Below are 26,979 nucleotides of genomic sequence, written 5' to 3' on the forward strand. Positions count from 1 at the left end.
TGGGTTGAAACCCCATGTTTCTCAGAGGGAACCTCTGCAGGGGGATCTCAGCCACTACCTATGGGAGTGGAGGCAGCCCTTTTCGAGTCTCCACCTTTCCTACCAGTCTCAATGTGGTTTCTTCTCTAAATCCTTCTGTAATTGATTTTAACCTTTCTGATTCTATCTTTCATCATTATGCCCATCAACTATTACATGTTATAAATATAGTGATGATAAAGGTTATTGATGTGTGTAAGAACATTTGTCTCTATTGTATATTGAGCCAAATGGCAATGCTTTTAAATTTTTGTTCGCATTTATAGTTTCTCTCTCAACCTTCCAGCTGCCATTCCCTCTTGTTATTAGTAAACCTGGCTTTTGCAAATTTCCTACTTATAAAATTGCTGCTTCTAATATGTTATGGGCTGAGCAACTGCACAACTGTGAAGTGGCAGGTATCATGAGGTGGAAGGAAGAGTCATATTACTACAAAGTGCAAAAACTAGGTGATTGGTATGGCAGAAAAGGAAGAAATGGTGGCTAGTAATCAGCTCTTCAGTTATTCATCCTTAATCAAACAGAAGTAAATGTTTTCATTCCAGAATGAAGCAGAGACAAGACTTGTTTCTCTGTGAACTAGACAGACCCCCTGGTAGCCTGGACTAGAGACAGATATGACCCAGGCAGAGTGTTGGTGAGAAAGTTCTGAGACAAGAAACCAAATTCTAAGCTATAAGCTTCCTACTTCTGGAGACCCACTCTCAGACTCTCCCTTAGCAAATAGTTACCCTTTAAAGAATTAAAAAATGATTACAACTCTTCTAAATTAGAAAGCAGTCAATTCCTCATAAAATAAAATGAATAAAATAAAAAATAAAATAAAAGGTGAAACTGATAAGAAGACTATAAAATAAGTAGCCAAATAATAATTTTTTTATGCACAGAGAATAATATAAAACAAAAATTCTTGCCTTTATGGAACTTGGGTTCTTCTGGAATGCAATAATTATATCAGTAAATGGAATAATATCTCCTATTAAAGACTTCCAGATATGATAAAAACCAATTAAAAAAAACCCAAAATTTGTGCCATATATCAAATATACATTTAAATCTAAGGACTCAGAAAGAAAGAAAGCAAAGTAAAGATATTAAGTAGTGAAGGTTAATTTAATGACAAATGAACAGTGAACATATCTAGGAAGACTGAATGAGTGTGTTTCTCAGCACCCTAGGTACGACCTCAGTACCAGAAGTAACTGTGCTATGGCAAGTCCTCAGTAAGAGGTGTTGACAAACAACAAAGAAGAAAAGCAGAAACCAGTAAAAAGAAAGGTGTACAAAAAAGATGTTTCTCTATTGGAAAACAACAGACTACATCAATTACTGACCCAGGTGAATTCAGCAAAGTACCACACATGGTCTTTTTGAGTCTTTCCAATAAAAAGCTCACATCAAATGCAATGTGTGTTACATCTCCACTTTCATTAACTGACTGTATGATGTTAAGCAAGAAATTTAACTAATTGAAGCTTTAGTTTGACCCCTATAAAATGAGGTGGTAGGATGAAATGGCCTTTCAAGTGAAATACATCTTTAACCCTGCAACTCGTTATTATTAAAATATGTAGCACCTTGATGTTTCAAATATGTATGGAATACTAACATAAACATAAAATACTTTTGGAAAAAATTATTCTTGACTGTACCTTTCATGTTTCAGTGCTACAACCTCTTCCTTTGTCTGATTCAGAAGAGTTTTGGTTATCTCTAGTTCCTTTTCTGTAAGATTAACTCTCCTTTTTATGTCTTCTTCTTGCTTTTCTTTTGCAGTCAGTTCTTCCTGTAAAGTTTTATATATTTGTTGAAAAGCCATTAAAGACTCTTTTTTCTCTTTAAGCAATATGCTGTGTCTAAAAAGGAATGGAAAAGAAATCCATCAATGTGCATTAGATACTATATTCTCGTGTTCATCAAAGATATATGAAAATTCCATTTGAAATTAGAGATTATAACTTTAACTTATAAAAATTAAGAATGCTAGAAAAAGGGATAATTCTGTGATATTAAAATTTTTCCATCTAGGCAAAGGCAAAAATCTCTAATCAGCTTTAAGATATTATAAACCTAAATTGTGTAATATATATGTAAGCACTATAATAAGAAAACCTAAGTACATATTTAATAAAATGTAATTTAAAATATAATTTCAAATTCAATTACAGTACTAAAAAATATTAATTAAAAAATTTACAAAGTATACCTTGATTCAAAAATAATGGATTCAAATTTCAGTTTTCTAAGTTCTCTTTGACAGTCACCAGCTTCATTAGACTTATCCCTAAAATAAGGCAAAAGTGGTTGAAATATTTTATTTCAAAATAGCTAAACTATAACTGTTTTCCTGTTTTAAACATGCTTTTCCTTTATTACTTTTCTTATCTTCATATTCTGCTTGTGGTTATATATGAAGATTTCCTTGAAATATACAGTCAAAGGATTTTTCTTTTACAACTATTTAATCTGTTAATCTGACTATAGGTGTTTTTCTTTATCATTATTTTATTTAGAAAAAAGTTCTTACCATCATCTTATTATTTCTTTAAAGAAATAAACATTAGTCTACCTTTATAATGACCAAGTAAGCTCTTATTAGACTAATCTCAACTTAAATAAAAAGTCTTATTTTTGAACATCTTTGAAAAAAAGAAAAACTCCTATGTGAAGGTATTGGAAAGTGACCAAAAGCAGGCAGATTCTGGAAGGAAGTTGACTCTTGGAGTGGGGTGACAGCTTGATATCAGGTTATTTGTTTGCTTAATCATTTTACATTTGAGAGCAGGCCCCAGTCTGCACCATGTAGGGGAAATTAAAATTCTGATAGAAAACTGGTAGCAAATTCACAGTCATTCTGGTCTGAGAACTAGAGGACAGTGTTGAGGAAACCATAGCTGCTATAAAGTAAAGAATGAACCTTGAATAGGAGAGAGCCAGAGAGAGGGAGTCCCAAATACTGCATATAAACTCTGCCTGACATGTCTGGCTGAGCTCAGAACTCCATGCACATAGGGCAGATTACAACCAGCCTAGTGAAAGACACACAGACTGAACTGACATGGAGCTGCTGCCTTAGAAGCATTTTGCAACGTGAAGCCAACCAAATTAATTGCTTGCTTAAAGCAACACCACCCCCACCATTATTTGGAGGAATATAACAGAATCCAGAAACTCCATAACATAACATTCACAATGTCCAAAATAAACATTACTCAACATAGGAGAAAACAGAATAGCATAACCCATTCTCGAGAGAAAAGATAGTTAGTATGGACTGACTGAGATGAATCAAACATTGAAATGATCAGAAAAGGATTGTTAAAGAAGCAAATATAATTCTGTTCATAGAATCTACTTTAATTAATGAAAAGGTTTTTAAAATCTTAGCGGAGAAACAAAAACTATTAAGAAAACACAAAAGAAATTCTAAAACTGAAATAAACATTTGTCTTGATCTTATATAATTGGGTTTTGTAACAATACTCAAAAGTTAATATAGCCCTGGCCAGTTGGCTCAGTGGTAGTCGGCCTGGCATGTGAATGTCCCAGGTTCAATTCCCAGTCAGGGCACATAGGAGAAGTGACCATCTGTTTCTACACCCTTCACCCCCCATCCTCTCTTCCTCTCCCACAGCCATGACTTGATTGGTTTGAGCTCATTGGCCCCAGGAGCTGAGGATGGCTCTGTGGAGCATCTGCCTCAGGCTCTAAAAATAGCTTGGTTGTGAGCATGCCTCCAGATGGGCAGAGCATCAGCCCCAGATGGAGGTTGTTGGGTGGATCCCATTCGGGGTGCAAGCAGGAGTTTGTCTATATTCCCCTTCCTCTCACTTGAAAAAAAGAAGAAAGAAGAAAGATGAAGGAAGAAGGAAGAAGAAAATGAAGGAAGAAGGAAGAAGAAGAAGAGAAGAGGAAGAGGAAGAGGAAGAAGAAGGAGAAGAAGAAGAAGGGGAGAAGGAGGAGGGAGAAGAAAAAGTTATTATATGAAGAAAGGTTAATATTCCAATTTAAGTTTATATAGACTGTTTATCAAATCATTATCTGGATGTACCTTAAAATAGCTTATATTGTACAATGAAATGTTACTTAGATTATCAGTGGGTTTACTCTACTTGCAGAATGACTTTAGTGTCCAATAAATAATTTTAAAACATCATGAACATGAATAACTTTCATTTATCTTTAAACTTTTTTATAGTAAAATATGTCAAAATTGTAAGACAGAAAATTACATTAAGAAACATAATGTAATAAATTATCAGAACATTCTTGTAACTACCATCCAGGTAAAAAAATAAAATTTTAACAGCTACCCTAGAAGCTTCATGTTACTGGTCCTAACTGAGCAAAGTCCTTTCACCTTAAAAAAATTCTAGTGAATTTTATAGTAATCACTTTGATTTTCTTTAAAATTTTATCACTAAGCTTTTATCCCTGAACATTCTATTACAGTCTTCCATTTTTTATAAAAATGTTATTTTCTTTATTATTAAGGTATTATATTGACATACAATGAAACTGCATGCATTTTGATAAGTTGGACTAAATGAAGAGTGAGCCCAATGAAACCATCACCAGAGTCAAGTAGTGCAGAAGGACACTTAGAGCACAGATCTTGGTCTCTAATACCATTCCCCATTCAGAGGAAGTAGACTATTCAGAGAAATGGTGCACTCCAAGGGTGGGACAGAGAAGGCCAATCTGAAACATCTTATTATGCCAGAAAGGAAGAAAGTGCTTATAAAATGTGACGAGATCATGTTCCAAAGTCACACAAGCCTGCGTGCAGGAGCTCTCACTAGCTAAGCCTAGGACAATCTGTGTACCAAAATAATTAAGTACAGTAATAAATTATAAACCATTGAAAAAGTAAGAATTCATGAGTCCATACCAATAGTACATTTTTTATAAATGGGAAGAAGGGAAACTCTTGTTTAAGTAAAATGCTGAGGACTGACTAATAAGTGGGAGGGAGGGCTGGAGTTGGAAAATCATCACTTAGCAACCTCTATAGTAAAGATTGGATAAGGCATAAGGCAAAAATCATTAATGGTTCCTATAGCTAGATATAAATTTTGATGAGAATCAGAGTATTTGGAAATTACTTCCAAATAAAATATTAGGAAAGAAGGAATCAGGAAAAGATGAATATGCCATTAGGAAAGTGGGCAAAGGCTCTGCTCAGACAAATCACAAAGCAAAGAATACAAAGAGCCAAAAATGCAGGGGTACAATTTTTTACCAAATAAACTAGTAACTTTTTTTTCCCTTTTTAGTTATAATACCCAGTATTGGCTAAGAGAGATGGGTATTTACAAATATTGCTGAGTTTGAAAATCAGTATAATCTTATTGGAGTGCAATGAGACATTATTATGTGTTAAAACCCTTAAAATATGCAAGTTTGGTTCTAGCAAAAATCCTAAGAAAATAACTGTGTATGAGTAGAAAGACTTACCTATATGAATTTCAAAGTATTTTTTTTATAAAAATAAAAAATTTAGAAATTCTAAAAAACAAAGGATTAGTAAATAAGTTATGGTCCACCCATAGATTGAAATACTTTAGAGCCATTTAATAATAATTAAAGAATCTATCATGTAATGACATAGGAAAAGATAACTAAGTAAATATATATTATAAGATCATAGATCACTAAATAAACATATGTTTAAAAATTACATTATTTAGAAAAACAAACTATAAGGATATATTCTAATATAATTACAGTGTTCTTTTTTCTACTATATTCCTGTATTTCTCAAGTTTTATACATTAGCATTGAAATCAGACAAAAATGTTACTTTAAAAACTATTTTGAGGCCCTGGTTGGATGTCTCAGTGGATAGAGCATTGTCACGATGCGCCGAGGTTTGGGATCGATCCCCGGTCAGAACATAAACTAGAAGCAGTCAATGACTACACAGCTATTTGGAACAACTAAATGGAATGAGCTGATACTTTTCTCTCTTCCCTTCTTCCCTCTCAAATCAATGGAAAAAAATATTTTAAAGAAACAAAAATGCTTTGAGATTCAGCAGCCCCAAAATGTTCACACTGTGTTCAAACTCTTGTAAGCACTTTTCCAAATCTAGAGACAGGGAGTAGAACTCCTTTTAGTGGTTACTTTATTAACTATGTGGACAATTAATCTTGGCTGCATTTTTAAATAAAGCCTGCTCTCTAGAGAGCCTATCATCCCAAGACTCCCCTCGTGTCATCAGGGTCAATTCTCATCCCCACTCTAGTTAAGCCACTCTTTCTATGTCTGCCCTTCACTACCCAATTGTTTTCTTCACCTTCATTAGGATGGGAGAAATTGAAAGGAATAGAAGGAATGCATACATCTTTTTAAACACTGCATTCTTTCTTTTACTCTAGGCAAATAGTGTTAATCCTCTCTCCTCAACTGCTTTAAATAAGCCTTCTGAAAGCCCCCTAGTGTTCCTGCCAATCAAAGCGAACAAAATCAGATGAAATAATTGGATATCTTCCCCTAATTTGAAAGACAAGGGTCCATACCATTCTACTCCTTTATATGAACTAGTCATTCTCAAACCACCTCCTTGATATTTTTACTTTGCTGTCCAAAAGCATCTCAAATTTAACAGATCAAAAGTACTGTTTTTTATCTCCTTCACTCCCACGTCCATTTCTCTTACAGATTTTCTCACTTCAATAAATGGCACCAACACAGTAATGATCCTAAAAGCTAACACCTTATATATCTGATGCAACCTTCAAAGCAGCCCATCTTCCCTTCTTAGAGCTGAGAAAACTGAGACTAGAGATATAAGCAATGTGCCCGAGGTGACATGACTGCTCCTTAGTAGTGCTGGGATTTGAACCCCAGCAGTCTGGTCTGGAGTCTAGGCTCTTAGCCACTATAATGTGCTGCTTCTGAGCTGTAAAACCCCAAACGCCATCCTTTATTCTCTCCTTTCCTTTCCAGTCCCCTCTTCCACAGCCACATCTACTCCATCAGTAAATCCTGTCAGATTGGCCTCCAATATATATTTCTCTTTGTCTCTACACTATAGCTTTATACTAGCAGTCCCCAACCTTTTTTGGGCCACAGACCGGTTTAATGTCAGAAAATATTTTCATGGACCGGCCTTTAGGGTAGGGCAGATAAATGTATCACGTGACCGAGACAAGCGTCAAGAGTGAGTATTAGATGGATGTAACAGAGGGAATCTGGTCATTTTTAAAAAATAAAACATCGTTCAGACTTAAATATAAATAAAACGGAAATAATGTAAGTTATTTATTCTTTCTCTGTGGACTGGTACCAAATGGCCCAAGGACCGGTACCGGTCCGTGGCCTGGAGCTTGAGAACGACTGCTTTATACTACCCCGTCACTTCTCACCTGTATGAATGCACAGCTTCCCCCTAGTCTCCCTGGTTGCTCCAGTCTGTTCTCCAGCAGTAGCCATGCTGCCTGCTTAAAACAAATCAGATCAGTTCACTCACTTGCCAGAAATCCTCCAACAGTTTCCCATTGTTCTTGAATAAATCCAAATTCATGACTAGGCTCTAGACTTACTGGTGTATTAATTTCTTACTGCTGCTATAATAAATTACCACAAGCTTAGCAGTTTAAAACAGCACAAGTATATTTATCATTTTATAGCTCAGAGGTCTGAAGTCCTAAAATCAAGATGCCACTAGAGCTGTGTTCCTTCTGGGAGTTCCAAGGAGAGAATCTGTTTTCTCACCTTTCTAGCTTCTAGAGACCACCTGCATTCCTTGGCTTGTGGCTCCTTCTTCCATCAAATAACATCACTCCAACCTCTGCTTCATCCTCAAATCTACATTTGTGACTTTGACCCTCTTGTTTTCCTCTGATAAGGACATTTTTTTATTACATTGGACCAGCCCAAATAATCCAGGATAATCTCCCGATATAAAAATCCTTAATTTAATCACATGTGTAAAGTCCTCCTTGCCATATAACAGTAGTCCCCAAGCCCTGGGCCACGGACCGGTCCGTGGGCCATTTGGTACCAGTCCACAGAGAAAGAATAAATAACTTACATTATTTCCGTTTTATTTATATTTAAGTCTGAACGATGTTTTATTTTTTAAAAATGACCAGATTCCCTCTGTTACATCCACCTAAGACTCACTCTTGACGCTTGTCTCGGTCACGTGATACATTTATCCATCCCACCCTAAAGGCCAGTCCGTGAAAATATTTTCTGACATTAAACCGGTCTGTGGCCCAAAAAAGGTTGGGGACCACTGCCATATAAGGTAACATACAGATTCCAGGGATTAGGACATTTGCATGTTTTTGGAAGCCATATGTGTGTGTCTACCACAACTGGCCTTCTTCATGTTTTTTTTTTTTGAATTTGTAAAACTCACTCCAAGACTTTTTTTTTTTTTTGTATTTTTCTGAAGCTGGAAACGGGGAGAGACAGTCAGACAGACTCCCGCATGCACCCGACCGGGATCCACCCGGCACGCCCACCAGGGGCGAAGCTCTGCCCACCAGGGGGCAATGCTCTGCCCCTCTGGGGGGTCGCTCTGCCGTGACCAGAGCCACTCTAGCGCCTGGGGCAGAGGCCAAGGAGCCATCCCCAGCGCCCGGGCCATCTTTGCTCCAATGGAGCCTCGGCTGTGGGAGGGGAAGAGAGAGACAGAGAGGGAAGAGAGGGGTGGAGAAGCAAATGGGCGCTTCGCCTATGTGCCCTGGCCGGGAATCGAACCCCGGGTCCCCCACATGCCAGGCCGATGCTCTACCGCTGAGCAAACCGGCCAGGGCCTCACTCCAAGAATTTAAGGCCTTTGATCTCTCTGCTTCCAGATGTTAATATTTTAGGTTTTTTTTGTTACTCAGATCTTAACTCAACAGCTCAGGGATGCCACTCTATCAAAGGGATACCCACCCTTCCCCATCACTCACATCCTATTATGCCTGTTCTGTATTTTTGCAGCCCTTAACACTACCTAAACAGCTCTATTGGAGCTTGTCACTCTTGTTACTCCAGCACCTGGTGCCTGTACACAACAGTTACACATCATCACCACTCAGCAAGCATGTTGTATTTTATGAATGAATTAAGTAAGCATAACCTGTTTGGTCTAGGATCATGTGAAAGACAGATCTATACTCTGACACTGAAATGCCACCAGGCCACCTATTTGTGAGGCAAAAATATCTCATGCATGACCAGAGAGGTAAAAGAAACATCAGAGTATTGTATCTCAGAAGGCAATAATGAGAGAATGCCCCGAGAGCAAACTGGTCACATGTGTCAGATATTGCTGAGAGGTCAAGTCAGAGCTTTACAAATTAGTAATTTATGAAGGTCATTAGCTGACTATTGCTCAAGTTATTAGTTAAATGAGGATGGGTTACTGCAAATAAAAGTAAAAGGCCCCGAAATTTAAAAATATATTTTGCATAACTACTCTAGACAGTTAAGTGAATTTTGTACTTTTAATTACATACATAAAAGTGAATACTTTCAGCCCTGGCTGGGTAAGTTCAACTGGTTAGAGCATCATCCTGATACACCAAGGTTGTGGGTTCGATCCCCAGTCAGGGCACATACAAGATTCAACCAATGAATGCATAAATAAATGAAACAACAGATCAATGTTTTTCTTTCTTTCCTTTCCTCTCTTTCTAAAATGAGTAAATAAGTTTTTAAAAAGTGAATCCTTTCACAATGTAAGCTATTTAAGGAATATATAAGTATACAGAGTCAAATAAAAGTTTCTGTACACGCCCACTTTCCCTTGCAGATGGAACTCCTGTAATGCTGCAGGTCATTTATTCAATGCATCTAAATATGTGTGTGTGCACAGTCATGCCTATTTTTTAACATGAATGGGATAATATTTCTAATCATATTCTAATCTCTCAAATTCCTAATAGGTTATTTTTCACAATAATCTATTCTGTTATGGTTACAATTCTAGAATTCTTTGAAGGATATCTTAAATTTAAAAATTTATCTTAACATCTTCTGTTTGCTAGTTAACCATTTCCTTGGGTGTTGAATTTTTCCTGAGTTCAGAACCATTGTTCTTTTGGAGGGAAGGTTGGAAGGGAGGGTTTTCTCATCACCTCTGGTTGGGTGTTCATTCTTAGCCTTAAGATTCTCTGTTTACTTGTCCCTTTGCTGTTTATTTTGGCCCTAGTTTGTTTCTGAATTTTGAGATGAAGGGGCAGGGCATGTTGGGGACACTGAAGGTTTTTGTCTTGGGTGTGGGGACCCCAGGTTCTCCAAGGGTTCAGTAGCAGCCAGGCTTCCCAGCCCCAGTCCGCATACTCATTGTCGTATTCTGGATGCAGATGCCTCACAAATGCTGCTTCACACAGAGCCTGCCGATTGGCAGGAGCTTGGTGAGGGGCCAGTGTCTTCAATGTTCCAAATATGATTCCTCAGAGTGGGTGGCAATGGACAACCTGCATCAGAATCAGGTGGGAGTACATAAAAATGCAAATTGCTCAGAGCCACCCCAGATCTGAATGTAAAATCAGACTATTTGTGGAAATGGAGCCCAGACACTGATCCTAGCGCCAGGTCTGTGGGGAAGGTCATACTGTAATATACAGTTTCAGTAAGCTCCTCAGGATTCTTCTGCAGACTGGAGTTGAGAACCACTGTTTTGATGATTCACCAGATCCTACATCCCTTTTCTTGTGTTAACTGATTCCAAGTAAGGTCCTGCATGTCATATGCCCACCACACACTGGTTTCCCCCTGATTTTTGTAATCCTTCCTGTGTATTCTCTCAGGAATTCCTAAATAGCATCTATAGCAGTTTTTCTTGTTAGTCTTATTTATTATCTATGTTTATCTTGATATATATGTAACATATATGTGAAAGTAAAAAAAATGTGTATTTCTAAGCTACATATATATTTGAAGGTAACAAAGTCACATTTTACAGCATCCATAGTTTTCATTACTTCAGGGAAGTCTTCCCTAAATTAATCTAGTATTATGATACAAATAAAATGTATGGAATATTTTACTACCAACTTTTCAGAGGAGCATTGACACTCTATCTCTTTAGCAAACACTACTTCCTGTCCATCAGAGCCCTGTTATCTGCTCTCAAGAAAAATCCTGCTTCATCCAAACTAACTGTGGTTGCCCCCTCCCCCTTGCCAGTGATTCTTTTAGAAGAGGTTGTAAAAAAGAGTGCTAGCCAAAGAGATTTAAAGAGAGTGCTGTTTGGTGGCTTCTAGGAAAACTTTTTTCCACTTCTAAGAAGACACCAGAAAAACAGTCCTTTCTTGCCTCTCAGGTGGTTACATTTGGATGTGGTACCTAGGAGTATAGGTACCTAATGGTCATAAGGGACCTAGCCTTGGGGTGAAGCCAGTGCTGAGGAAAGCAGGGTGAAGACAGAGGGAACATTATAATCCATGGAGATACTGCTGAGTGCTAAACTGGCTAAACTTGAAATCATTCTACTCTGTTACTTGTAGCCCAATGCATCATAACTGATGTTTTCAAGGCCCTGGCTGGTTAGCTCAGTTAGTTGGAGCACTGTCTCCAAACACCAAGGTCAGGGCACATATGGAAAGAAACCAATGAATGCATAAATAAGTGGAACAATAAATGAATGCTTTCTCTCTCACACACACACTCTTTCTCTCTCTCTGTCTAAAATCAATTAATCAATCAATAAAAAATAAAGTCATTTCCTATGCATAACAAGTTCTTATAAACCTTGGAAAATATTTTCTTATAAACCTTAGGGAAAAAAGAACCTCATGTTCATCCACTTAAAAACTGCCTCTTCCCCATAAGTAAAAATACACAAAACTTATATTAAAACATTTAAAAATCTTTAAACGACAAAAGAATGATCTTTTTTTTTCTTTCTTTCTTTCTTTTTTGTATTTTTCTGAAGCTGGAAACGGGGAGAGACAGTCAGACAGACTCCCACATGCGCCCGACCGGGATCCACCCGGCACGCCCACCAGAGGGGCAGCTCTGCCCACCAGGGGGCGATGCTCTGCCCCTCTGGGGCGTCGCTCTGCTGCGACCAGAGCCACTCTAGCGCCTGGGGCAGAGGCCAAGGAGCCATCCCCAGCGCCCGGGCCATCTTTGCTCCAATGGAGCCTTGGCTGCGGGAGGGGAAGAGAGAGACAGAGAGGAAGGAGGGGGTGGGGGTGGAGAAGCAAATGGGCGCTTCTCCTATGTGCCCTGGCCGGGAATCGAACCCGGGTCCCCCGCACGCCAGGCCGACGCTCTACCGCTGAGCCAACCGGCCAGGGCAAAAGAATGATCTTAAGTTGGATATGTGAAACCTATTCCCATCCCTATCACTCAGAAATGATGAAGATTAAAATTTTAAATAAACCTGATTTCATAACACCTTCCAATTGCTGGAAGTCAAAAAGGTTGGATACATATAGTCAATATCCAATCACTAACACATTGCATGTCAAAATTTTTGCGTGAATTATTTTTACTTCCAACTTAATTTATCATAAAACAATGGCCAAGTGACTAATTTGGTTTAAATCTACAAATAAAACAGTACTTATATTATATTACTTACATTACTAAGGACTTCCTGAGCTCTGAGCGCTCTGAGCAACAGTCCTAGACTCTGATCCTAGGCTCCCACCCTGCTGCACTTCACTGTAATAATGAAGGAAAGTAAATGGCAGAGAGATGGCAATGCTGGAAACAGCCAGCGTGGAGAAAGGTCTCCAGCAGCTGGGGTCATTTAAGTGGCTCTATCTTTGATAACTGAAATTTTCTAAAAATAGATAGTCTGCCTATTTCCTAATTTGAGCAAGTTATTTTTTTTAAGCAAATTCTTATATAGGCAGGAAGCACCAGTTTTATAAATGGAAACAACAGCATCAGCATTCATTATATAGCGATTTCCTCCCGGCTAATTCATTTGATGGACTTTAGTGAGCTGGTATATTCCTCCCTCCAATTCTAATCTCCTCTGACTCTTACTATTCCTCAGAACTCATATTGTAAATTATGTCAGAAATACAATTAATAAAAATAATCACAAAGCATATGTTCATATTAGTTAGGCAGTCTCCTAATATACATAGAGAATTCTGTGCACACTTAGTAAAAATCAATGCATGTCACAAACAATAAGCTTTATTCCTTTTCCTCGGTATACTTACTTTTGTGTTAGCCTCCCTACTAACTGGCCAGGATCCTACTCTCTCTACTGAGTTTTGATGTGTTCACAAATTCCGTTTCAGCTAGTAGGTAGGTACTAGCCTACCTCCCTATTCCTGAGCTGTCCTGTCTTCATTTCTTGGGCTTTAAGAAGCCAAAGTCACACAGTCGCTGTGGTCTGACTGGGATGCTCTCTACATGAGGACTCTGTATGGCCAACGCATTCCTTGATGTTACTAGAGCCTGGGGAAAAACAATTTATTTTCCTGGTAATCGTTATCTTATTTCTCTTTTTCACGTTTCTTCTCACCTAGATAATTATTTACTGGACCTAGTGAGCCAAGGATCCTCATCCACTCATTCTTTCAACCTTGGTCACCATACACAGAAATTGAACTATTGTGCTTACTGTACTATTAACCATAAAGTTATAAAGCATGAATATTTTGATTTTTCTTGTTTTTCAAAAACAAATTATTTTGTTACAAATAATTCAAGTATACATTAATTTGATAGGGCATTTTTGGACTTTGTTTCTCCTTGTGTTGTTAAAATTTTTATTAATGGGGATTGCATTAAATTTGTATATTGCTTTGGTAACATGGACATTTTAACTATATTGATTCCAATTCATGAACATGGAATATCTTTCCATTTCATTGTGTCTTTTTCAATCTCTTATAATAATGCTTTGTAGTTTTCAGTATATAGGTCCTTCACATTATTTGTTTAGTTTATTCCTAGGTATTTTATTATTTTTGTGGCAATTGCAAATGGAATTTTTTTTCATTTCTTTTTCTGAAATTTCATTGTTAGTATGTAGGAATGCAGTTGATTTTTGTATGTTGATTTTTATATCCCTTAATTTTACTGTATTTGTTTATTGTTTCTAATAATTTTGGGTGGAGTCTTTAGGGTTTTTTATATACAGAATCATGTCATCTGCAAAAGTAACACTTTTACGTCTTCCTTCTCAATTTGGATGCCTTTTATTTCTTTCTCTTGCATGACTGCTAGGATTTATAGTACTATGTTGAAAAACAGTGGTGAGAGTGGACATCTCTGTCTTGTTCCTGATCTTAAAGGAAAAGCTTTCAGTTTTTCACCATTGAGTATAGTAGCTGAGGGTTTATCATATATGGCCTTTATTATTTTGAGGTACATTCCTTCTGTACCCATTTTACTGAGTGTTTACCACATTGTTCTTAGAGTAAGTCACAGTCAATACAACATTTTGTTGTTAAGCATTCTAAATATTTATATTTCCTATGAGATTTATTTTTCTATAATATAAAAACTGAAAACCAGAGCTCACCACAAAGTAAAACAGTTTACTTACTTTTAGAAGATTATATAAATTCTATTTTGGTGTTGATAATTATAAATGTCCTATTTTTTTTTTCTTTTTATGTGTGTGATAGAGACAGAGAGAGAGAGACAAAGAGAGGGACAGATAGGGACAGACAGGAAGGGAGAAAAATAAGAAGCATTAATTCTTCATTGCAGCTCCTTAATCTCCTTAGTTGTTCATTGATTGCTTTCTCATATGTGGCTTGACTGGAGGGCTGCAGCAGAGTGAGTGACCCCTTGCTCAAGCCAGAAACCTTGGGATCAAGCCAGTGACCTCGGGCCTCAAACCAGCAACTTCGTGCTCAAGCTGGTGAGCCCGTGCTCAAGCCGGCAACCTTGGTGTTTTTTTTTTTTATTTTTTTTATTTATTCATTTTATTTTTTTAATTTTTTTTATAAATAAATTTTTATTAATGTTAATGGGGTGACATCAATAAATCAGGGTACATATATTCAAAGAAAATATGTCCAGGTTTTCTTGTCATTCAATTATGTTGCATACCCATCACCCAAAGTCAGATTGTCCTCCGTCACCCTCTATCTAGTTTTCTTTGTGCCACTCCCCCTCCCCCTTCTCCTCTCCTTCCTTCCCTCCTGTGCCCCCCCTCCGCCCCCACCCACGGTAACCACCACACTCTTGTCCATGTCTCTTAGTCTCGTTTTTATGTCCCACAAATATACGGAATCATATAGTTCTTATTTTTTTCTGATATACTTATTTCACTCCGTACAATGTTATCAAGATACCACCATTGCCCTGGCCGGTTGGCTCAGTGGTAGAGTGTCGGCCTGGCGTGCAGGAGTCCTGGGTTCGATTCCCGGCTAGGGTACACAGGAGAGGCGCCCATCTGCTTCTCCACCCCTCCCCCTCCCCTTCCTCTCTGTCTCTCTCTTCCCCTCCCACAGCTGAGGCTCCATTGGAGCAAGGATGGCCCAGGCACTGGGGATGGCTCTGTGGCCTCTGCCTCAGGCACTAGAATGGCTCTGGATGCAACAGAGCGATGCCCCAGAGGGCAGAACATCGCCCCCTGGTGCGCATGCCGGGTGGATCCCTGTCGGGCGCATGCGGGAGTCTGACTGCCTCCCCATTTCCAGCTTTGGAAAAAAAAAAAAAAAAAAAAGATCCCACCATTTTGTTGCAAATGATCCGATGTCATCATTTCTTATGGCTGAGTAGTATTCCATAGTGTATATGTGCCACGTCTTCTTTATCCAGTCATCTATTGATGGGCTTTTTGGTTGTTTCCATGTCCTGGCCACTGTGAACAATGCTGCAATGAACATGGGGCTACATGTGTCTTTACGTATCAATGTTTCTGAGTTTTGGGGGTATATACCCAGTAGAGGGATTGCTGGGTCATAAGGTAGTTCTATTTTCAGTTTTTTGAGGAACCACCATACTTTCTTCCATAATGGTTGTACTACTTTACAGTCCCACCAACAGTGAATAAGGGTTCCTTTTTCTCCACAGTCTCTCCAGCATTGGCTATTACCTGTCTTGTTGATAATAACTAATCTAACAGGTGTAAGGTGGTATCTCATTGCAGTTTTGATTTGCATTTCTCTAATAACTAATGAAGATGAGCATCTTTTCATATATCTGTTGGCCATTTGTATTTCTTCCTGGGAGAAGAGTCTGTTCATGTCCTCTTCCCATTTTTTTATTTTTTTATTGGATTGTTTGTTGTTGAGTTTTATGAGTTCTTTGTAAATTTTGGATATTAGGCCCTTATCTGAGATGTTGTTTGAAAATATCATTTCTCATTTAGTTGGCTGTCTGTTTATTTTGTTGTCAGCATGCATGGTATTGGCAAAAAAAATAGACACTCAGACCAATGGAACAGAATAGAAAGTCCAGAAATAAAACCACATATATATGGTCAAATAATTTTTGATAAAGGGACCAACAACACCAAACAATGGAGAAAAGAAAGCCTCTTCAACAAACGGTGCTGGGAAAACTGGAAAGCCACATGCAAAAGAATGAAACTCGACTACAGCTTGTTCCCTTGTACTAAAATTAATTCAAAATGGATCAAAGACCTAAATATAAGACCTGAAACAATAAAGTACATAGAAGAAGACATAGGTAGTCAACTCATGGGTCTGGGTTTTAAAGAGCATTTATAAATTTGACTCCAAAGGCAAGAGAAGTGAAGGCAAAGATAAATGAATGGGACTACATCAGACTAAAAAGTTTTTGCTTGGCAAGAGAAACTGACAACAAAATAAACAGCCAACTAAATGGGAGATGATATTTTCAAACAACAGCTCAGATAAGGGCCTAATGTCCAAACTTTACAAAGAACTCATAAAACTCAACAACAGCCAACAATGAAATATTAGAAAACGAACTCAAAAAAATAATCCCCTTCATGATTGCAACAACAAAAAAAATACCTAGGAATAAACATAACAAAGAATGTAAAGGACCTATATAAGGAAAACTACAAAGCATTGTTAAGGGAAATCAAAAAAGATATAATGAGATGGAAAAATATTCCTTGTTCGTGGATAGGAAGAATAAATATAATCAAAATGGCCATATTCCCCAAAGCAATCTATAAATTTAATGCAATTCCCATAAAAATTCCTATGACATTCTTTAAAGAAATGGAACAAAAAATCATCAGATTTATATGAAACTATAAAAAACCTCGATTAGCCAAAGGAATCCTAAGGAAAAAGAATGAAGCTGGGGGCATTACAATACCTGATTTCAAACTATATTATAGGGCCATGACAAGCAAAACAGCATGGTATTATTTATTCATTTTAGAGAGGAGAGAGAGAGAGAGAAAAGGGGGAGGAGCAGGAAGCTTCAACTCCCATATGTGTCTTAGACCAGGCAAGTGCAGGGTATTGAACCGGCAACCTCAGCATTCCAGATCAATGCTTTATCCACTGTGCCAGCATAGGTCAGGCTCCAACCTTGGGTTTTGAACCTGCCTCCTCTGCATCCCAGGCCAAAGCTCTATCCACTGTACCACCGCTTGGTCAGGCAGATGTCCTATATTTATACTATAAAGTAACTTTTGAAATTTCTGAAATTCATTTTTTGGAGATATTTTTATTTATTGGCATGACATTAGTTAATAAAATTATGTGTTTCAGGTGTACAATTCTATAATCCATCATCTGTATATTGTATTGTGTGTCACCATCCCAGGTCAAGTCTCCTTCCATCACCATTTATCCCCCCTTTACCCTCTTCTATCTGCCCCCAACCCCTTTACCTTCTGAAAATCACCATACTACTGTCTGTGTCTACAAGATTTTGGTTTTGTTTTTGCTTAACTCCTTCCATTTATCACCAAGCCCCCCCCCCCCAAACCCCTTCACTCTAACACTGTCCATCTGTTCTCTATCTATGAGTCTGTTTCTGTTTTGTTTGTTAGTTTATTTTGTGCATTATATTCCACATAGGAGTGAAATCATGGTACTTGTCTTTCGCTGACTGATTTTACTTAGTATAATACTCTACAGGTCTATCCATGTTGCAAAAGATAAGATTCCTTCTTTTTATGGCTGAGTACTATTTCATTGTGTAAATAGATCATTATTTTTCACTCTTCCAGCATTATTATTCACTCTTCCAATGATGGGCACTGAGGTTGCTTCCAAATCTTGGCTACTGTAAATAATGCTGCAATGAATATATAAGGATGCATATATTCCTTCATTGTTAAAAGAAATAGTGGTCTGGATATTTCACAAGGACATTTTCTTATTATTCATTTGTCAATTATTTTACTTATATAAAACATAACTACTCAGCTTTTCAAAATTTTCAAACTATTGAATCTAAAACTGGAAATTTTAAGAAACAACTTTAATGTTGTTTCTTCTGGGCAGGTGATATAGAGACAATAAGAAAAAATAGTCAGACTATCTCACATAAGCTACTAATTTGAACAACAGGGAAAGCTTTAATACATGGTAGGTAAGTTTCTTACTGAGGGAAAGAAACATCTCATATATTTAAAAATATGTACAGGTCTTTCAATATACAATCTAGGCTAGTCAAGTGGCCAAGAAAAGCAGTAGTGGACCAGGCCCATATAGCTGAATAGTAGCCAAGGAGTCCCAGGTAACATATCAGGGACCTTTCTAAATTCTCACAGGTTGTTTAATGTTTACCATCTTACATGAGCCTTTCTTTGTAGCTGTCCAGCTCTGTCACTGCCTTCTGAAGTCTTAGCCCAAGTGCCTCTACTTGACACTGTAAATCTGAAATGACACAATATATATTCAGCTGATTAGAAAATTTCTTTTAGAGTTGTCAATCATTTCCCCAAGAATAATGCAGCTGTTCATTCCATTTTGCCTGGATAGCCATACACAGCTTGTCCTGGCTCTGAAATGCCATTGGACTAATGGGTTTTGACAGATCCCATTTATTGTCCTCTTTTAACCCCTAACATCATGCTAATTTTCAGCTAATAGGCTCAATTTTACTGATGTCTTCAAAGGAAACTTATATAGCCAATACACATGAATTTCTGATCATGTGGCTCACTGGAGAAACACTTGCCTGCCTAAGCCAGCTCCTGTGGCCGGAACTGAAAGGACAGCAAGGGCCTCCTTGTATAACTGACACAGACCATCCCTGTGCAACTCCAGGCAAAGAACCTGTTAACTCCAGGGAGAATCTAATAGGCATTTTAGTGACTTTCTTTCTTTCTTTTTTTTTTTTTAATTTTATTTATTCATTTTAGAAAGGAGAGAGAGAGGGAGAGAGAGAGAGAGGAGAGAGATAGAGAGAGAAGGGGGGAGGAGCAGGAAGCATCAACTCCCATATGTGCCTTGACCAGGCAAGCCCAGGGTTTTGAACTGGCAACCTCAGCATTTCCAGGTCGACACTTTATCCACTGTGCCACCACAGGTCAGGCTTTAGTGACTTTCAAAGCTAAAATTGGCTTCCATAGTCTTAAAGTGAGGAATTCAAACAATGTGTAAGGAAGATGATTCAAACAGCCGTGTCCAACATGTGTGGATACAGAACGGAAACTAAAGCAGAAAGAACACTTAAATTGCCTGAGTCCTGCCATTAGCCTGTGTGTGGGGACTGTGATCCGAATCCCAGCTCCAGGGACAGTTCTAGTTGGAACTCTTTTTGGGAATAAGGTGCAAAACAAACAGATGGAATAACTGGTTTCTATTTAAAAAATATCTAAAACACTGGAATTAAGAAATATCTATGCTACATCTTCTCAGGTGTTTCAATAACATATTTTTAATAATAAACTTTAAAATCTTTATGGATGCATACAAATACTATATATGTATTTTATGTATGTGCATATATAATATATATATATATATCTTTATCTTCAATCTTCTTTCTTAACTTTGTTTTTGAAAAACTATTTCCTTAAATCAGAAAATAAATTCACTCCAAACAAATGTTCTAATTAGAATTTATCAGACATTGGCATGAATTTTATGTGCACCAGCACTTTCACACCCATATTTCATTTATCCCTGCAGCTGCCTTTATAGGTGCTGACAGACCATTTTTCAGATGAAGAAAACATGAGATCCTCTCTGATTCTCTTGCCTGGTGCCTTACAATGAGTCAGTGCCTTAGTCTGCAGTCAAACTGATTGCAGATCTTCAACTCTGTTGAGGCAATACATTTGAGAGGATGGCCCCTTGAAATAAGATTTGATATAAACTTACTTGGTAGATAATATTTGTGGGGTAAATCTTTTCCACTTATCAAATGTTCACATTACATGAGAGAAAAGATAAAATAACATATACATACAGTATTTTTTAGTAAAACCCCAAATTGGAAATAAGATAATCTCATAAAAGTTGAATAATGTGTTTCTTTGTTATTAAGTTCATGGGAGCTTGCAGAGGGCTCTACTCCATGGGCACAGCTAAAAGATTTCCACCCATTCTCTGAGGAAGAAGCAGGGAAAGAAGCTGGTGTTTGTTGATGGTATACCATGTCCAGGCACTGCACAAAGTGCCTTCTCCTATATCACTTCATTCATAGTCACAACTACCATGAAAAACAATTACATGTTCCATGTTTACCAGTGAAGTCTCCAAGGACCATAGTAATCAACTTATCAAAGGCCACATAGCTGGCTAGCAGAGATCTTGTTATTCAAACTCAGGTTGGCCTCATCCCACAGTCCTCATTTTTCTAACTCTTATATTGACTAAAAATCTAAAAGTTAAAAGAGGGTATGGTATTGGTTCATGAAAGTGTGCATAGAGTGGGTCTAGATTTGCTTATCCCAGGGGTTGGGAACCTATTGCTCGCAAGCCAGATGTGGCTCTTTTGATGGCTGCATCTGGCTCACAGACAAATCTTTAATAAAAAAAATCTTAAAAATATATAACATTCTCATGTATTATAACCCATTCATTTCCTACTGCTCATGTTCATGGTTGTGGGTGGATGGAGCCAATCACAGCTGTCCTCCAGGACAACACCAAATTTTTATTGGATAATGCGTAATGTATACAGGTCATTGTATGGGTCTCACAGAATTACATTTTAAAATATGTGGCGTTCGTGGCTCTCAGCCAAAAAAGTTCCCGACCCTTGGCCTATCCCAATATCTTTAAAGAGGTATATTTAAGATAAACAAAAAATATTTTATATAAGCTATGCAGTAAACCAGTGAAATTTCTAACTTCAAGAGGTCATTTAGATTTTACTTTTTTAAAGTTCAAAAATTAATATAATTAATGGAAAATATTAAGACAAAATGGTGTCATTATGACCAACTTTATGAGACTAACATCAGAAACAACAATTATGACTTCTATTATATGTCTCTTGGTACTTTTATCAGTATATAATCTTAAATTAGATGTGAAACTTGACTCAAGGAAGGAAAAACTTACACTTTCCACCATCATTCTCTCTACATACCCACCTATATCTCCCTTTCTCCCTATTTCAAGATAAACATAGATAGCTTTGTCTTTAATTCACAATACCCAACGAGTACAGAAGCCACTGTCTTCAGATCATTCGCTATGTTTTTATAGCATCTCTGAGTAAAAATAAGAAGAGCAAATAAACATTTTACTTCAAAACAGAGGAACCTCTGAAGGTTGTCGTGTGAAGTAAATAGAAACAAGAAATACAAGTAATGTCAACAAATACATTGTTTTTTATAAGCAGAGCGGTATCACAGAACATAGAAAAAATATTTATTATAAAAAAACTCATAATGTAAACAGCCCACCAGTGTATAATTAGGAGTTGATGAACATATCACAGCTTTTGGTTATACTTTCTCTAATAAAGGAGGATTAAGAACTGTTTTTAAAATACATAGGCCCTATCTTGACTGTTTTGAACCAGGCCTAAGCATCCTTTTGGTTTATAATTGGTTCTGGTAGCCTAGCAGGGTGTTTTTGTTTTTGGAAGCAGAGTGCCCAGTTCCTGTCCTTAGTAAATAAAGGAACACAGGATAAGCAGCAGAGAGATTAAGCCACCTGCACTAGACAGCTCCTTTAGTTCCTGTGGCAAAGAGTTCTTAAGTAAGTGTAATGTTCTGTGCAGGTCTTCTCTGTAGTTAAGTAAATTCAGCTTCAATTTTCTGTCATTCAGCATGACATTGGATTATGAGGCAAAAGGCCCTGAATGCCTACAAAAAGAAAGGAAGCATTGGCTTTAAACACCATGCAGATGTAAGCGGAACTCATGGAAACAATCCAAAATTTACAACATCAAATTCTACTATGATGGGACTGTGTTCTTTACAGATATTAAATAAGAAGCAAATGATTTTAAATGAACAGGACAAAAAGAGCTCTTAGTCTCTCTTCATATAAAGCCAGCTGCTTCCTGGATAGCATTAAGCAGGCATCATATTTGGGGTAATTAGTCATTTAAGAGAATCTTGTTATTCTGAAAGGTTTCTAGAAACTACTAATATAAAAGGTATTCATAATTATTTTATAAAAGAAAATAAAACTTTATAGTCATTTGGAAGGTATATTGAGTATAATGTTTTAAAAACAATAAATAAAGTATTTACAGAGGAAAGATTTCAAGCTTAAAACTGTCTACATATTAAAAATTAAAAATCTGTTTCCAAGTGCTATATGGAGGAAAATTATTCAGATTCTAGTAGCATAATGGAAGAACAAGCAGGAAAAAGGACTGGCAACCATAGATCCAGATCCAGGGGAATCTTTTTTTTAATGAGAAACTGAAGACTATATATTAATATATATATTAAATAGTGAAAATGATTGAAGAAAAGGAAAAACCAAAGCTCACTATTCTTTTAATACATTCCTAAAACAGAATAACATAGAGTTGGCGTGCATGAATTTTAAAGCCAGCATGCCTTTTATCAAATGCTGCTTCTGCTTCCTACCAGCTATGTGGATTTAGGCACTTTAGTTTCCTACCTATAAAAATGGTTATTATGGCAAAGAATTGTTCTGAGAATTAAGTGACTTAATATATGTAAGGAGGAAAACAGTATCAGGCACATAATAAGAAATAGTAACTACTAGCTATTATCATTGGTGGTGGTAGTAACTACCTACTGTCAACTTCTGCTCTGAATCTCATCCCTCGTCACCATGAGAAAACTGCTGGGCCAGTGTTACCAGTGGTTACCCTTGTATGGGGAAGAGTAAAAATGAAGGGTTTCATTGTGTATTTTTCTTTAACAATCTACAGAGTAATTATGGCCAAATGTTAAAACCAGTCAAATATGAATGATGTCACTCACATTTATTATAGTATTCTCTGTGCTTGACATCTTTATAAACATATTGTTTAGAGTGGGGTCTTGTTTGCACACATCAAGTATGATAGTTTATTGTGCACTGAGTCTAATTAACTCAGTGCACAACAAAAGAAAACAGGACAGAGAACTTATTGGAGCAGGGAATGAGCTTAAAACTGTAATGAAAACAACACATTTGATTCTTTGAATAGGGAGCTGAGAAATCCAATCATATCTAGAGGGGAATATGTTAACAAGGAGGGGAGGGTTGTTGGTTTTCTTTTGTTTTAAAATATTGGGACATGTTTATTTGTATTTGAAAAGAGTCCATTCTAGAGGGCACCTATGTTTATGAATTTAACGTATGCTTTCTAACCTGCTTCTTATGTATGAATAAATAGTACTTATTATAGGTATCCAAAAAATGCACAAATAAATAAATCTCATTTTAATTCTTTTTTCACTACACGGTATGGATTTTTTTTTTTTTACAGAGAGAGAGAGAGAGAGAGAGAGAGAGAGAGAGAGAGAGAGTCAGGGACAGATAGGGACAGACAGACAGGAAGGGAGAGAGATGAGAAGCATCAAGTCTTCATTACAGCGCCTTAGCTGTTCATTGATTGCTTTCTCATATGTGCCTTGACCAGGGGACTACAGCAGACAGAGTGTCCCCTTGCTCGAGGCAGAGACCTTGGGCTCAAGCCAGCGACCTTGGATTTCAAGCCAGCGACCTTTGGGCTCAAGCCAGCAACCCTACACTCAAGCTGGTGAACTCATGCTCAAGGTGAATGAGCCTGCTCTCAAGCCGTTGACCTTGGGGTTTCAAACCCTGGTTGTCTGCGTCCCAGTTCGACACTCTATCCACTGTGCCACCATCTGATCATGCGCTACACATTTATGTTTTCTGAGACCCATCCATACAGCTATACAACAGATGTGATTCGTTCCTTTTTAACTGATCTATAATGGTTAACCATGTGCACACACCACATTTTACTAATCTACACCTATAGTAATGAACTTGGTCACCACAGATGATCCTGCAATAAAATACATCTTCTAGTATACTCATATGGGAGTTTTTCTCCAGTATGACCTTAGAGCACACTCATGAGGTCACAGGCTCACACATAATTAAATAATACTAAATGGTTCCAGGATGGATGCCCCTGCTAGCCTCTCCCTCACTGAATAAAGGTTCCTACTTTCCTACCAGTTATTAGAAAGAGCTTTTTAAAATTTCTTTTTTGCCAATCCTTAGGGTACAAAGTAGTGTCACATTGTTGGCTTAATTTGAAGTTTTTCTGCTTCCTGTTAAAGCTGATCATCTCACTTTATACTTCTTAGTCATTCACATTCCCTTTTTCTATGATTTGCCTTTCTGCAGTCTCTTTTCTGCCCATTCCAATCGAGCTTTCTTCTCCCCTCCTCCACAGAAATCACTCTTTTCAAGGTTATGAATGACCTTTCTCTATTGGCAATTCCAAATTTAATTTGACACACAGTATACTCCCTCTTTAAAACACTCTTATTGTTTCCATTCTATACTCTCTTGTCCCTTTCCACTCCCTTAGCTATTGCTCATTAGTCTCTATGAATGGTTCTCATTCTAGATACACTACTCCAAATGTTGGGAAGCATCTAGGGTTCAGTCCTCAGCACCTTTTTTACTTGCACTTTCTCCCTAGCTAATTTCATCTAGTCTCATGGCTTTGAATAACATTTATATACAAGTGTCTCCCATCATCATCATCACCATAGCTAATAAGTGTTGGGTGCTTACTATGTGCCAGGTATTACTCTAAATGCATTACACTCATTTACTTTTCACAATGGAAACACTAGAATGTAAATTCCAGGAGAGTAGGAACTTTGTTCTATTTATAATGTTTGAGATATTGAAGCTGCTCAAAAAAATAACTGAAAGAATAAATGCAAATGTGTAGATATTAGAAATAAAAATGTCAGCAAATAGATGTTTAAAGTTATGGTTAAATTAATCTTTAACCTAAAATAAAAATGCATGAAAGAGAACAAGTTGTGTAGTTTTCACTGATAATATCTAATATATATCATGGCATTACAATTCATCTATGTTATAAATATGTTATTTTATTTCAATAAAAATTTATTGAGTACCAACCTACTATTTCATAAGTAAGGTCAGTATATAAATATCAATAAAATATATTCCCTTTTCCTTAGAGAAATTATAATAAAGTACTTCACTTTGCCTTCATCAATGATACATTATGTTTTAGATAAAGGGATAGTGGCTTTACACTTAAACCTGTTTTATTTTCCACCATTTTAAATGACTTTATTTAGTTAGATAGTTAATTAGTTAATTATGTGGCTGAACTGGTACAATTTATGATCAGATATAATTAATGTGAATGAACATAATATGCTGTATTTAGATAACATTTATATGTATTATTATACCACAATTTGATGAGTTTAGCCCTTTACAAAAGCAACATTTTGTGTGTGTGTGTATTTTTCTGAAGCTGGAAACGGGGAGGCAGTCAGACAGACTCCCGCATGCGCCCGACCGGGATCCACCTGGCACGCCCACCAGGGGGCGATGCTCTGCCCATCTGGGATGTGGCTCTGTCGCGACCAGAGCCACTCTAGCACCTGGGGCAGAGGCCAAGGAGCCATCCCCAGCGCCCAGGCCATCTTTTGCTCCAATGGAGCCTCGGCTGTGGGAGGGGAAGAGAGACAGAGAGGAAGGAGAGGGGGAGGGTTGGAGAAGCAGATGGGCGCCTCTCCTGTGTGCCCTGGCCAGGAATCGAACCCGGGACTTCTGCATGCCAGGCGGACGCTCTACCATTGAGCCAACTGGCCAGGGCCAGCAACATTTTTTAAATGAGCATTAACAGAGGACACCTTTGCAGATGTAAGAATATATACCAATAATAGAGGAAAGTTCTTTAATGAGTATTTGACTATCAATTGCAAATTAACATATTGTAACTTTAGCCAACATTTTATAAAGCTCAGATGGTAATACAGCCACTTGGAAAATTCATTTCATTTTTGGGTCTATATTTCAGAGTTTAATTCAAATCTATTTTGAAACAAGTATACTTGAAGTACATTAACATTCCTGCATAATGCCAGGAGAGACTGAAATGACATTTGTCAATTTTTATAAATCAGATGCTAGAATAGGTGTGAATATAGGTGCAGCTAAAAGTTGCAATTCAGTACAGCTGTAGCTATATGAAAACTAGAAAATATGAAAATAATAGTGAGGAAGTGAATTAAGTCAAGCTAAGGAGATAATCAGATATGTGAAATTTGAAAATAAATTATATTCTATATTAAGGATCAAGAATTTACTTCAGAATTAAAAAAAAAGAAGCTTCTAAACCTCCAATGTATTTTTTAATTCTAAATATTAAATCAACCCAATATAACATGAAGATAATTATAATTTATAGGGGCTTACAAAATATTACAAATTATGGATGGAGTAAGACAGAAGGAATCTTAAATTCTACCTTATTTTTATGCTGCTTGAGTCATTTAACCACTCTTCTCAATTCACAAAATGAAGATAATACTTTTTCTATCTCCTAGGAACAATCTTCATAGGTTTAGAAACTTCTGAATACTTCAGAACAGTACTTTGTTTTCTGACAAATTTGTACAAATAAATAAATGCACATAATCACATATTACATAATAGATTTCATGATAGAGAAAATGGGGGTCAATATTATAAAACTCTA

General features: G+C 37.1%; 1 protein-coding gene across 1 annotated transcript in view; it reads right to left on the reverse strand.

The window, feature by feature from the left end:
- LEKR1 (leucine, glutamate and lysine rich 1) overlaps positions 1-26,979 on the reverse strand; it is a 226,561-nt gene that overhangs the window by 76,759 nt on the left and 122,823 nt on the right. The window contains 3 exon segments of the mRNA XM_066363543.1: positions 1,692-1,895; positions 2,246-2,323; positions 18,668-18,749. Coding sequence (XP_066219640.1) covers positions 1,692-1,895; positions 2,246-2,323; positions 18,668-18,749 — 364 coding nt within the window.

Source organism: Saccopteryx leptura, chromosome 2 (genome assembly GCF_036850995.1).
Source record: "Saccopteryx leptura isolate mSacLep1 chromosome 2, mSacLep1_pri_phased_curated, whole genome shotgun sequence".
NCBI classification, from domain to species: Eukaryota; Metazoa; Chordata; class Mammalia; order Chiroptera; family Emballonuridae; genus Saccopteryx; species Saccopteryx leptura.